The 12,670-nt window shown below is 56.3% G+C and overlaps 1 protein-coding gene across 1 annotated transcript in view; it reads left to right on the plus strand.

Moving 5' to 3' along the window:
• The window catches only part of ARHGAP35 (Rho GTPase activating protein 35), a 129,912-nt gene that overhangs the window by 110,970 nt on the left and 6,272 nt on the right, over nt 1-12,670 (plus strand). The window contains 2 exon segments of the mRNA XM_006142113.3: nt 6,037-6,114; nt 7,232-7,363. Of these exon segments, the coding sequence (XP_006142175.3) occupies nt 6,037-6,114; nt 7,232-7,363 (210 nt within the window).

The raw sequence follows: 12,670 nt of genomic DNA on the forward strand, positions 1-12,670 counted from the left end.
TACCCTCCCCGCCCCCCCCCCCCCCCCGTTTCCGAGAGGTGTGATTTATCCTGACACCCAGCTGCGCATCAGAACCGAGGGCACTGTGGTGTCAGAGCCCACACGTGTCTTAAATACTGTTCCGCACGCTGGCTTGTTTGGCCCAGCTCAGCACAGGCCCGGTAGCAGCCCTGCCGTCGAGGCTCATTTGAGGTCCAGGGAAGACCGGCCATGGCTGCATTCTGCCACGGGAGCCCTGGTTCCAGTGAGTGGTCGGAGGGGCGGAGGTTGGCTCGGTGTGGGCCCATGTCTCCTGGCAGCAGCACATGGGGGCTCACCTCTAGGCCACCTGCTTCCTGCTCAGATGTTAGGGTGGCTGCTCCTCTGAGCACCGTGCGGGGTCTCCTTAGGTAAATGGGGCTGCTTTTGAGACAGACCCCTGCCCTCTCCTGCCCCCTCGTCCTTTCATCTGGGGTGAGGGCGTGGCCACAGCACAGTCCTCCAGAGACCACATGCACAGAACTGGACCGACCGTGGAGTCTCACTTCTCCAGGGAGCTCGGTCCTCTTCCCGCCACCAGGACCAGGTGCCCCGGAGAATTTCCATGGTCCCTGGTCCTCAGCACCCTCTGGCTTTGACGTGTAACCTGCCTGAGGCCTGCCTTGTGCATGCATAAAAGAGAAGGGGACCGTTTTCTAGGTGCTTTCTATCTAAATATAGGAAGTAAATAAATCAGGCTGCCCTAGAAGCACTGATTGGTTGCTAGGGAGGACAGGTGGGAGGACCCGAGTCCGCGAGCCCACGAGCAGACAGACCTGCCGCTGAGCCTGTGCTACCCTCTGAGAAGGGTGCCGGGAGCCAGGACTGCACGCAAGGACCAGAAAACCCAGCCCGTGCTGGGGAGGACGCGAGTGTCCCCTTGGTGCCCGTCCTGCCAAGCATCACAGGCCTCTCAGAGCCAAGGCGGTCGGACAGGTAAACACCACCAGGTCCCAGCCCATAGGAAGCCTCATTGGCTTGCACTGGTGAGCTACCTAGCTTTTTAAAATGTTTTTAAAAAATTATTTCATTTAATTTAGTTTATTTAAATTTGACCAGAGAGACACACAGAGAGAAAGAGAGAAAGTGGGAAAATGAAAAAAGCAAGCCACCAGGTCCAGGACTCAAACCGTGGTCAACCATATGGGAATGTCCAGCACTTCAACCACCACACCACCTGCTGGTCCCCTAAATATTTTTAAAGAATTATTTTATTTAACTGTATTTATTTATTTTCATTTGACCAGAGGGACAGAGAAAGAGAGAAGAAAGAGAGAGAAAGGGAAAGTGAGAAAACAAGCCGCCAGGTCCAGGACTCAAACTGCAGTTGGCAATGTGGGAGTCTGGCGTCTCTAACACCATGTCATCTGCTGGCCCTTAATGTTTCTTTTTTAAAAGGTGTTTCTCATAGGATACATGTATTCACCAGAGAGAGGGAAAGTGAGAGGTCACCCCCGGAAGGGTGGCCATGCCGTCCCTCTCCATTCTCCTCTCAAGATTTTGGTCACACGCTCACATTCACACGGCCCAGCATGATTTCCAGGCTGCCAGGTCTAAGGCTCAAACCAAGGTCAGCAGGTGCCAGGCTGGACTCGCCGATCTCAGCAGTGGCTGCGCCCCAGTCAGAACCGGGCTGTTCTGCACAGCACCCCGCCGGCCAGGGGAAGAGAAGGGCCGGGCCACACTGAGCTCTTTCCTGTTCCGATCCCAAACACAGAAGGTTCTTGAAGCCAGAGAGAGACGGAAAGCCCAGCCTGTGCTCTGCCGAAGCGAGCCCTCGGCCACTCTGGTTAGGTGCCTACATCTAAGGGGGCAGCGTTCTCAGTCGGGCTCGGGGCCTGAAGAGATGGTGGATGGAGACGGCTGTGGGGGAGAAACCTGCCTTCCTCTGCGGGCCCGAGCCCAAGTCTAGTCGAGTCCATGTGGGTCTGTGGGTGCCTCTGGAGCCCAGCCCTCTGCCTGGGGGCCTGCCCTCGGACCCAGAGCTTTCCCTGCTGCGTCCAGGGCCCTTTGAGCTCAGCCCAGAGTCCTCATGCTCGCCTGCGTCGCCCTGTGCTTTAGTGTTGTTTCTTGGTGTCTGAGAAGTCTAAGCTGTGCCACAGCACAGTGTAGGACAGCAACAGAATTGCTATTTTAAAATGGGATTTTGTAAAAGAAACATGCGCCCAGAGTACAGGAAATACTAAGTTGATGACTCACTGATGCTCTGGAGCTGGCCTCCTGCTCCCTGTTACTTCCATTTCGCAGACTCACCGGTGAGGTCCAGCAGCCCCACGCCACGGCAGTCAGCGCCGTCTGCAGCTGCTCTCTGCCCACTCGTGGTGCTGGGCGGGTGGCTGGGGGGAGGCGCCCTGAGGGGCGGGCTGGGCTCAGTGTCTCTGCAGATGAACCATAGCACTGGGGCACTGCCACCTCAGCGGGGACCTCTTAGCTTCTGTCACTTGCATTGTCGTTTTCTACCAGGGAGGCATGACACTCGGGACAAGAGAGGAGAACTTAGAAACCAGGGGTTGTTTACATGCAGGCTCGAGCCTGCTGACACACCAGGACTTACCAAGAAGTGAGCCGTGGCATGTGTGCGCATGTGGTGGGTCACCTGAGACGTCATGTCAAGTAGAAAGCTTGAACGTGTCTGAGAACAGTTTAGAGAAGTCACTGAGAAGAGGGTCCACGGTAAGGTGACTGACTGGGGGTGGTGGACTGGATCTTGACCACAGGTGCAGATCAAAAATCAGAGGGCCAGTGGACTCGTGTGGGATTTCTCCTGGGGCAGGTGGGGAGGCTGCGGTCTGGACCCCAGCCTCTGCTGGGTGAAGGTGAGGCAGTGTGAGCCTGAGCCAGGGTCTGCTGGAGCAGTGAGCAGGCCGAGGAGCGGCCTGGCCCACCCAGGAGCAGACCCAGAGGTATGGGAGATGCAGTGGCCTCAGGCACACCCCAGCCCGTGGTGACAGAGAGTACAGGAATGCGCCCAGCGCAGTGCGCAACACACAGCCACGCGGGCTGGGGAGGCCTCAGCCCTACTGAGACCAGCCAGCCACGGCAGCTCCTTGGTGACTGAGCACTGCCCAGTCGGGTGTCCTGGGGCTGGTCCATTAACCACCCCCCTTTTTCAGGGGTAATAGACCTGTGCAGTTAACAGCTTTTCTTTTTTTAATATTTAGTTATATTTATTATTATTATTATTATTATTATTATTGAACTTTCTTCTAAAAAAAAAAAAAAGAATTATTTAACTTTACTTATTTTAATTTGACCAGAGAGAGAAAGTGAAAAAGCAAGCTACCAGGTCCAGGGTTTGAACCGTGGTCAGCCATGTGGGAGTTCAGCGCCCTTAACCACCACACCACCTGCTGGCCCCTATTATTTAACTTTCTATAAGGCATCCACGCTCACCAGAGACAGAGGGAGAAAGTGAGAAAGCAAGCTGCCAGGTCCAGGACCCAAACCACGGTCAGCCATGTGGGAGTCCAGCACCTTTAACCCATACCACCTGCCAGCCCCTGCAGTTAACGGCTTTTAAGCCAGGGCATTGATGACTTTTGCTCTGATGTTCTTTGGAATTCACTCACCACCAGTCTGGGCCCCAGACAACCGGCAGTCCCACTGCTTCTGTCATGTCGGCGACGCCTGGCTCTCGGGAGCCTACCGACTTCAGGGCTGCATCCTCTCTCCACTGCCCACACCACTCTGGAGCTTAGTGGTTGTCCCAGGCACTGCCACCATGCCCCTGCAGAGAGCCAGAGCTGACCAAGACCACGGTCTTCAAGAGTCCAGGGACCCCAGGCTGCTTTGATTTGGCCCTGAGATCCTATTGCAGTTAGCACAGTCAGCACATCCTGTGAACCCGGGATCTTGGTGACGCACAGTGAGTTTCCATCTTGCGGGGCAGGAGGACGGACTCCGGGACAATGCTTGGAACCCACTCCCTGCAGAGCAGCCCATCCCAGTGCTGAGAGATGGGGGCACAGGGAGTCGCAGAGCTTGGTGCTCCGTATCCTCCTTGGGTATTTATGTCATTGATTTCCGTACGTCACACTAGTGTATACCAGGTACGTGCCAGGATGATTGGAGTTCAGTGTTTGTTATTTGAGAGAGAGATTTTTACTATAGAGCAGGTGTGCTTGACAGAGAGACAGAAGGCGAGAAATCACCCCCCGAGGGGATGGCCACACTGCATCCCCTGTCCTCTATTCTCCTCGTGGGATTTTGGGCATGCACATACACACACCCGGAATGAGTTTTGTTTTGTTTTGTTTTGTTTTTCCCCCGGCATGAGTTTTAAGCCACCAGATCTGAGACTTGAATCACAGTCAGCTCTGTGAGAGTCCGGTGATGTTGCCTTTTCACCACCTGCTGGGCCCAGAGTTCAGTGTTTTTTAAAATGATGAAGGAAGAAGAGGGAAAATAACAGGGACTACCTGATGGAGAGCAGGAAGGATGGTCTAAGCATAGAAACAGGAAGACCATGAAAAGATGATTGGTCTTGAGAACTTCACGTTTTATGTACTTCAGACACTCACTAAAATCCGAAGGCGGATCAAACGGGGAAATGTGAATGTGGCTGTAGCACTAACAGTTGTTGGGGCCGGCAGGCAGTGTGGTGGTCAAGGTGCTGCACACTCCCACACGGCCAACAGCGGTTCGCGGCCTGGACCTGGAGGCTTGCTTTCTCACTTTCTCTCTCTCTTTCATTCTGTCCCTCTGGTCAAATTAAAATAAATAAAGTTAAATAAAATAATTCTTAAAAAAGCATAGTTGTTTGATGTTCAAAGACCTGTCAGGCATGAAATGTGAAGGACTGAAACAGAACAAGAACAAGGCACTCACAAAGTAAGAAATGCTTATTTCCAAGACTCTGTAGAGCTCATTAAACAGTGAAAACTTGGAAAAGTCTAAGCAGTCAATGAAAGGACTGTTGTTGAAGTTCTATGTTTTGTTGTCTTTAAACCCCATTGTAAAAGGATAAGAGTGTTCAATCACTAGAATAAGTTTACAACATACTTTATAGGTGAAAATGGCAGGTTAAAATATAGTAGTATGAAGGTTAAAGCACTGGATCCCACATGGTCAGCTGCATGGTTTGAGTCCCAGACCCAGCGACTTGAAAAACACACCAGGCACATAAGCATGTGTGCCCACAATCCAAGAGGAAAATGGAAAAGAAGGGATTGTGGTGTGGCCATCCCCCATTTTCTCTCTCTCTCTCTCTCTCTCTCTCTCTCTCTCTGATGAGTGCACGTGCCTTATAGCAAAACAAAAAATAATTAAATAAAGGTATTTATTTCCATTTTAAAAAGCTAAAATAGGGCCCATCTCATGGCCTAGTGGTTAAGGGAGCCAGATCCTACGCATGGCTGGCTCTGTGGTTCAAATCCCAGACCCAGTGGCTTGAAAACCACAGTGGACATGTGTGCTTGCATGTCCCAGCACCTGACAGGGCGGAGAAATGGAGAAGAGATCGTGGCATGACCGTGCCCCACTGGAGGTGCTTTCTCGCCCCCCACCCCCGGGAAACTCACGTGCCCTCTAGCCCCCCAAAAGGAAAAAACTAAAATAAAAAATTGGAGAGTATTCAAGAAAAAGTGGGGGAGAATTACCCTCAGCTGCTGTACTTCTGTAGTAGTATAATTTTTACCAGGAAAAAAGTGTTTTGTTTGTTTGCTACAGGGTGCATGTGCTCACCAGAGAGACAGGAAGGAAATGGCCTCCGCGGCATGGTCATGCCACAGCCCCTTCACCCCCGTTCTCTGAGGATTCTGAGCACTCGTGCACACACATCTGGCTTATTTTTGAAGCCACTGGGCCCGGGACTTGAACGCAGTCGGCCATGTAGGATCTAGACTCCTTATCCACCATGCCACTTGACTGACCCTAAAAAACAAGTATTTCGGAATTTGTGTGAATACGGGGCAAGTGGGTTGAAGCATCCAGGAAAGCCCGCCCCACTCGCCTCCCTCCCCGTCAAGGCCGCTCCTCCCCCGAGGTGCCGCTTTTAAGCGCCTTCCTGTCTCTCCTCAGGCCTGAGCACCGAAGGCATCTACCGGGTCAGCGGGAACAAGTCGGAGATGGAGAGTCTGCAGAGGCAGTTCGACCAAGGTGAGGCCCGGAGCTTACGCCAAGGGGGCCTCTGGGGTGCTGGTGTCACCAAGAGCCACGTGGCCCGTTCACCTTGCCTCTGTGGTCACATTGCCATGGAGGAGGGGCGACCAGGCCCTGTGGGCAAAGCGAGGCCCCGTGCCTGCCAGGGCTGAGTAAGCTGGGTGCTGCGGGCGCACCCCCATGGCGGGGCCTTGCAGCCTAGGCACGCAGGGGCGGTTATAGTTGCAGGCACCCGCTGTCGGCCAGGTTGATGACGGCCGCACAGGGGTGATGCATGAGCCCTAAGACCCAGGCCCCCAAGCTGGACCCTGGAGAGCTGCACGTGCTCCTAAGCTGGGTCAGCCCGAGAGGCCTCGTGCCAGGACGCCAACTCGGACTCTGGGAAATGACTGGGCTGCGGCGTGGGAGGCCGCATCCAGCAGTGCCAGACGCTGAAAGGCCGCGCGGTGAACGTCTCGGCCTGCAGTGGCCAGGGAAGGGGGGCAGGTGGAGGGCGAGCTGAAGGCCCGGTGCAGCACAAGCTGGAGCAGACCACCCCCGCAGCCCAGGACTTTGTGCTGCCTTTCCGTCAGGCCGGCTGGCTGCAGCGGACAGAGGCGACCACGGGCGAGCGAGGGAGGCAAACGCCTGGGCAGGGCCCCCGTGGGATGCTCTTGTCCGTGCGCACCAGTCTGTCATGTGGGGTCGCACTCCAGAGTGGAGCCCGGCAGGGTCCGTCAGCAGGCGTGTGGTACGGGACGTAAAGAGAAGGGAAAAGCGGAGCGGCCAGAGGTGCCACAGGCGGGAGAGACCGGAGGGAGAAAAGGAGTAGCAGCGGCTCGTGGGAGGCAGACACGGAGGGGCTGTGGCTGCCTCCCCTAGGCGGTGGAGGGTGGTCCTGAGACCTCAGAGAGAGGTGCCGGGCGTTGGCCCTGGGCCAGGAGGCTTGGGACTTGTTTTTGGCAGGACCCAGGAATGCCACCTCCTCTCTGGTCTGCACTAATCCTCGGTCCTTGCCCTGGCTCAGGCCAGTCCTGGGTGGGAGGTTTCTCTGGCCTCTCCTGAGCTGTGCCTTTTCCTGCAGCTCCTGCCTGGTTTAGATCAGTCCAGTCTCACCCTGCCCACTCCCTTTCAGACCACAATCTGGACTTGGCAGAGAAAGACTTCACCGTGAACACTGTGGCTGGTGCCATGAAGAGCTTTTTCTCGGAGCTGCCAGATCCCCTGGTCCCGTATAACATGCAGATCGATCTGGTGGAGGCACACAGTGAGTGCACGTGGGGGGCCCCGGTGTGGTGGGTGGGCAGCATGGTGAGGACCGGTCCCGCCCTCGGGCGCACACTGGCTGTCTGAGCTAAGGCTTCAAGGACAGAAGGGCAGGGCGTGGCACCCAAGGGACTTGGAAGTCAGGCCATGCTTTATAGACCTTAGGTGCTATCTGTGGTTGAATGGGGACGTCGGTCGCAGCTTCCCCCAAACTGCTAGACAAGGGCACTGTGTGGGTGTCAGACCCAGTCGGGTTCCTGCCTCTTTGCTGTGACTGCCTTCACCTGCCCTGCCCCTTAGTTTCAGGTGGTTGCAGCTGGTCTGTCACCTGTTAATGGACTGAGGTGAGGAAAGGCCTGGAAGTGAGGCTATCGAAGACCTGGTTCTTTAAACAATTCTTTAAAAAATGCATGCGAGGGGACCAGCAGTTAGCGTAATGGCTATGTCGCTTGGACTCCCATGTAGTCGACCGCAGTTCGTGTCCTGGACCCGGTGGCTTAAACTCACGCTGGGTGCGTGTATGTGCGTGCCCAAGATCCCGAGAGGATGAATGGAGAAGGGATTGCAGCATGGCCGTTGTCCCGGGGGGCGATTTCTCGTTTTCTGTCTCTCTGACTCTGTCTTTCTGGCGAGTGTGCACACACTATAACAAAAATCTCTCAAAAAAAAATTTTTTTTAAAGACCTGGTTATCAGTAGGTTTTCTTCCTTCCATCCATTCTCACCACTCTTCTCCCAGCCCCCATATAAGAAAGTTACCATGGGGGCCAGTGGGTGGCGTGGTGGTTAAGGGCGCTGGACTCCCTCATGGCTGACCATGGTTTGAGTCCTGGGCCTGCCAGATTGAGTTCTCCCTTACCCTTTCTCTCACTCTGTCCCTCTCTAATCAAAATTAAACAAATAAAGTTAAATAAATTTAAAAAAAGAAGAAGAAGAAGAAAGTTACCGTATGGGCTGGGCTATTCGGCCCTAGGAGCAGCCTCTAGCAGGCCAGGGACAAGTCCAGGGGCCCTGACCAGGTGAGCACCTGGCTCTGCAGCCGATGAGCACTTGCGGTGCCATCCAGCCTGCCCACATCCGAAGCCCTGGGGCACACATTCTCACCAGCCAGTCTCCCCAGGCTTGATGTAAGACCACGGGAGGGCCTGACTGGGGGCAACACACCTTTCTTACCAAAAGCAGCCCTCCCGTCTATGCTTCTGGTGGGCCAGGCCCCCGAGCAGCCCTGCTGTGCAGCTGTAGCAGCAAGTGTCTCTGCCAGCCCCTCCGAGACCCAGCCCCCAGAGACCTAGTCCTCAGAGACCCAGCCCCCAGAGACCCAGCCCCAGAGACCCAGTCCTCAGAGACCCCGCCCCCAGAGACCCCACCCCCAGAGACCCAGTCCCCAAGTACCCAGCCCCCTGAGACCCAGCCCCCCAGTGCTCCACACACCAGGGGCAGATGTGCATCCTTGGGGGCCCAGCTCCAATGAGAGTTTTAAACAAGCCCTTAGTGGGGCACAAAGTTTAGAAAGGCCACAGATCTCTGAGGCTTCAAGTCCTGGGTCACGGACTGAGTGGTTTCTAAGAAAAACCGTGTCGCGGAAGCTCATCCCTGCCCTGTGGGGGTCCACGGTCAGAGCCCGAGTGCGGACGTCTCTGCCCGGGTCCACCAACGCAGCTTTCTGTGCACATAGTCTTGGCTGGCTGGAGTTTCTCTGGGTTCCTAGCCATGTCTGAGGGCCCCGGGGCCGGGCGCGAGCTCATGGCATTTCTGGGACTCTGAGAATGCCTAGCCTCTGTTCCCCTCTGCCTTCAGAAGCCAGGAATCGGGCTTCTCCAGGAGATGAGGTAGCGGGACCGTCGGCCATCCGAGGATAGCGTCTCCCTGCAGCCTGCGGCCAGACTGCTTCCTATGGGAGCCTGTCTCTGAGCACACCGCGGAGGAGAGGACGGTGCGGACTGTTCCCGCTTGCTGGGAACTGGAGCTCCTGGCCACATCCGTCTTGTCTGGCGCCATCTAGAGGCCTGTCGAATCCCGGCGCCCAGCGGCGTCCCATTGTTTCTGTGGGAATTGCTGACATGGCATCTTGTTTCAGGAGAGGGGCAGGAGGGAGGTGCTGGCCACAGGGAGTCATCTGCCCTTTCTGCAGCAGCTTCCGACCGGCTCCCACTGTTGAGGTGACTGCTGTGCCACCACTGCACGGCCGGGCAGGGCGCCCCTTCCCGTTGCGCTTCCTCGCCCTGGCCCCCGGCCGGCCGCCGACGCTCCTTGTCTTAAACCTGGCGGGGGTGGGTGGGGGGCAGGGTCTTGCTGATGTGGCACCTCTCACAGCCAGAGCACGTGGGTGAGGAGCGGGGCTGTGATGTCGGGGGTGGGTTTACCTGAGCCAAGCTTGCAGGAGTCGGTGTGCAGGGACACCCGGGACGAAGGTTGCCACCCCCACAGTAGCTACTCCCAGGCTGCCCGGTCTCTATGGCAACGTCAACCTGACCAGCTCTTTCCACTTAATTCCTAAGAGCAGTCGTGTCTGTGTGTTCAGGCCTTGGAGCTGGTTTCCAGTCCCATCAGAACAAACGTGCAGGTGGCTCTCTGACCACACAGTGACCATGCAGTGCTGGCGCTGCGGAAAGCGTGCTTACAGAGGAGACTGGGTGGTCCCCACTGTCTTCCTGCTGGCTCCAGGTGGTCGGTGCGGTTCAGAAGTGAGCAGAGCCGTGGCCCCACATCGACTGTGCTGGCCCGTCCCTCTGGGAGGTGTTTGATTTCCACGGTGGCCTTAGCTCGTTTAAACAATACTTGGGTACTAGATCTCCATGTTTTAGAGGAGGAGACTGAGGCTCTCTGTTTGCCCTGGTCACAGGGGCGCGAGTCCCTGGCTCCCGGTTGCACGACCACGTTGTCTTGTCTGCAGACGAGGAAGTAAGCTGAGCCAGGAGAGCAGAGAGCACAGCGAGGAGGGAGGGAGAGGAGGGCCAGGATTTCACAGCAAGGAAAAGGCCTTGTCTCCCTCTTGTCTTCATCCCCCACCTAGCCTTCAAGAGTTGTTGGAGTTTTTAAGAAAAAAATTGAAGTTTTTGCTATGGCCACATGCGCTCATCGGAGAGAGAGAAAGTAAGAAAGGAACCTACCACGTCCAGCATTTGAATTGCGGTTGGCCATGTGGAATCCAGCTCCTTAATCGCCATGCCGCCTGCTGGCCCCTCAGGAGTTGTTCTGAGGCCACATGTGGTAGTGCACGCCTGTAATCAGCTACTGCAGAGACTGAGGCAGGAGGGTCACAGGTTGAAGGTCAGCTCGGGCAACATAGTGCATCCCTGTCTCAGAGGGAGAGAGACCAGCCCTGTAGCTTAGCAGTTAAGGAAGCTGTTGTAGATCCTACTTGGCCGCCAGCAGTTCAAATCTCCTTTAGCTTGAAAACCATGTCGGACAGGATGGAAAAATGGAGAAGGGACTGCAGCATGGCCTTGTCTTGTCAAGGGTGCTTTCTCGCTCTCTGTCATTCTGTCTCTCCTCTGAGCACACATGCCCTCTGGCAATTAAAAAAAGGAGTGGGACCAGCAGGTGACATGGTGGTTTGGGCACTGGATTCTCACATGGCCACCCATGGTTCAAGTCCTGAACTAGCGGCTTGAAAATCATGCTAGGCGCATCCCCAGAGGAGAAGGGATTGCAATGCGGTCATCCCCCCACGGGGCGGTACCTCATTTTCCCTCTCCCGTCTCTCTCTCTCTCTGGTGAGCACATGTGCCCTGAGGCCAAAACAGAGAGAGTCGCTCTGGCCCTGTAGCTTCTTCCTTCATGACACCCCCCACTCCTGTTTTTCTGGAATCCCTCAGGACCAGCCAGGCCCCACAGGCCCTGTCTTAAGACTTTTATGCCAGGAGGGATCCCAGAGCCGGCACCACCTCAGGACTTCTGGATCCGTCCTCAGGACCCGTGACTCCAGGGCCCTCATAGGCTCCAATAACTACTCTTAAAATACGTTTCTTTAGCCTTAGGATAAGACCAGTATTCATTAGATTGTCATAAGGGTAGGTGACCCAAGGCCAACCCCATAGCCTAGGGGTTAAGAAAGCTGGATTCCACATGGCCTACCGCAGTTCTAACCCCACCTCGGCATCCCACCTCGGCAGTGTGAACACCTACCAGGTGCATGTGCACGTGTGCCCAAACCCGACAGAGTGGAGAAGTGGAGAAGGGATTGTGGTGTTGGGGGTGCTTTATTCCTCTCGTCTCTGTCTCTGGTGAGCACATACTGCCCTCTGGCCATTAAGAGAAAATAAAAGGCTAGATGGCCCCGGAGTGGACACCAGCTGACGGGCTCACCCCTCCAGGAGAGGTAAGAAGCCATGGCTGCCGAGGTCGCCAGGCAGGTCGTGCTGCTCGAGCACCCGGGTCGATGCTGCCGGTGACTGCGGCTCCGGGACCGGCTTCCCATCTGTAGATAGCTCCTCGGGGCATGTTCCTCACACCCAAGGCTCAGTGTTACTACCTTCGCAGATAGGAGCAAGCGCCAGGGCCTGTGTGGACAGGGACAGATGGCACGCAGTCCTCCCTTGGCTGGTGGGTTACTGCACGGGTATGGCCCCACGAGGACGGCCTGAATTTCCACCCCGGGCCCGGCTAAGTGAGAGCTTGGCCACGGCGGACGGGGTTACACACTAGGCCGGGCTGCAGGCTTTGCTGCAGGGGCGCGACCCAGCAGGTGTGGGTGGCCGAAGGTACCAGGAGTTCCCACTGGGCGCTCAGTTGGCAGCCATGGATCTGGGCCCAGAGCGTGGTTGGTAGCCTGGGTGCCAGGACTGCAGACAACGTAGCGTGGGCAGGGACGTTGTTTGGGATCAGGGTTTCTGTCGCCAGTCTGTGTGACCTCGGACCAGTATGTCTGACTTGCAGAGCCCCCGGCCATCGTGCTGTGAGAGGTGTGGCAAGCTCATCTCTCAGGTCCCCCTGGCCACCGACTGTCCCTGTCTCTTCTCCCGAGTGCTTGGGGTCTCAGTTGTCCTGAACTGCCTGGCCTGTGTCCAGGCTTTGTCTTGGTTCTGCAGGCCTGGACCCCTCCCCGGACCTGGCCAACTGGCCTAGGTTACAGGGGTTCCAGAGCCGAGGGGCTGAGCGGAAAGGCAGGCCTGGGGCCCCAGCCCCAGCTTCCACAGGGGTCTGTGGTGAAGGGGGGGGCAGTACAGAGTTGTCCCCAGCACCTCCCCGCTGTGGAGACGCAGGACATCGCTGGCATGTTCCCATGTAAGAAGGCGCCAGGTCCAGCGTGTTGCTGGTGCTACGAGGACACTGCTCCGCAGGCTGCCATCGGCCAGGCATGGTGGCCC

Source organism: Tupaia chinensis, unplaced genomic scaffold (genome assembly GCF_000334495.1).
Source record: "Tupaia chinensis unplaced genomic scaffold, TupChi_1.0 Scaffold000067_1, whole genome shotgun sequence".
Classification (NCBI taxonomy): Eukaryota; Metazoa; Chordata; class Mammalia; order Scandentia; family Tupaiidae; genus Tupaia; species Tupaia belangeri.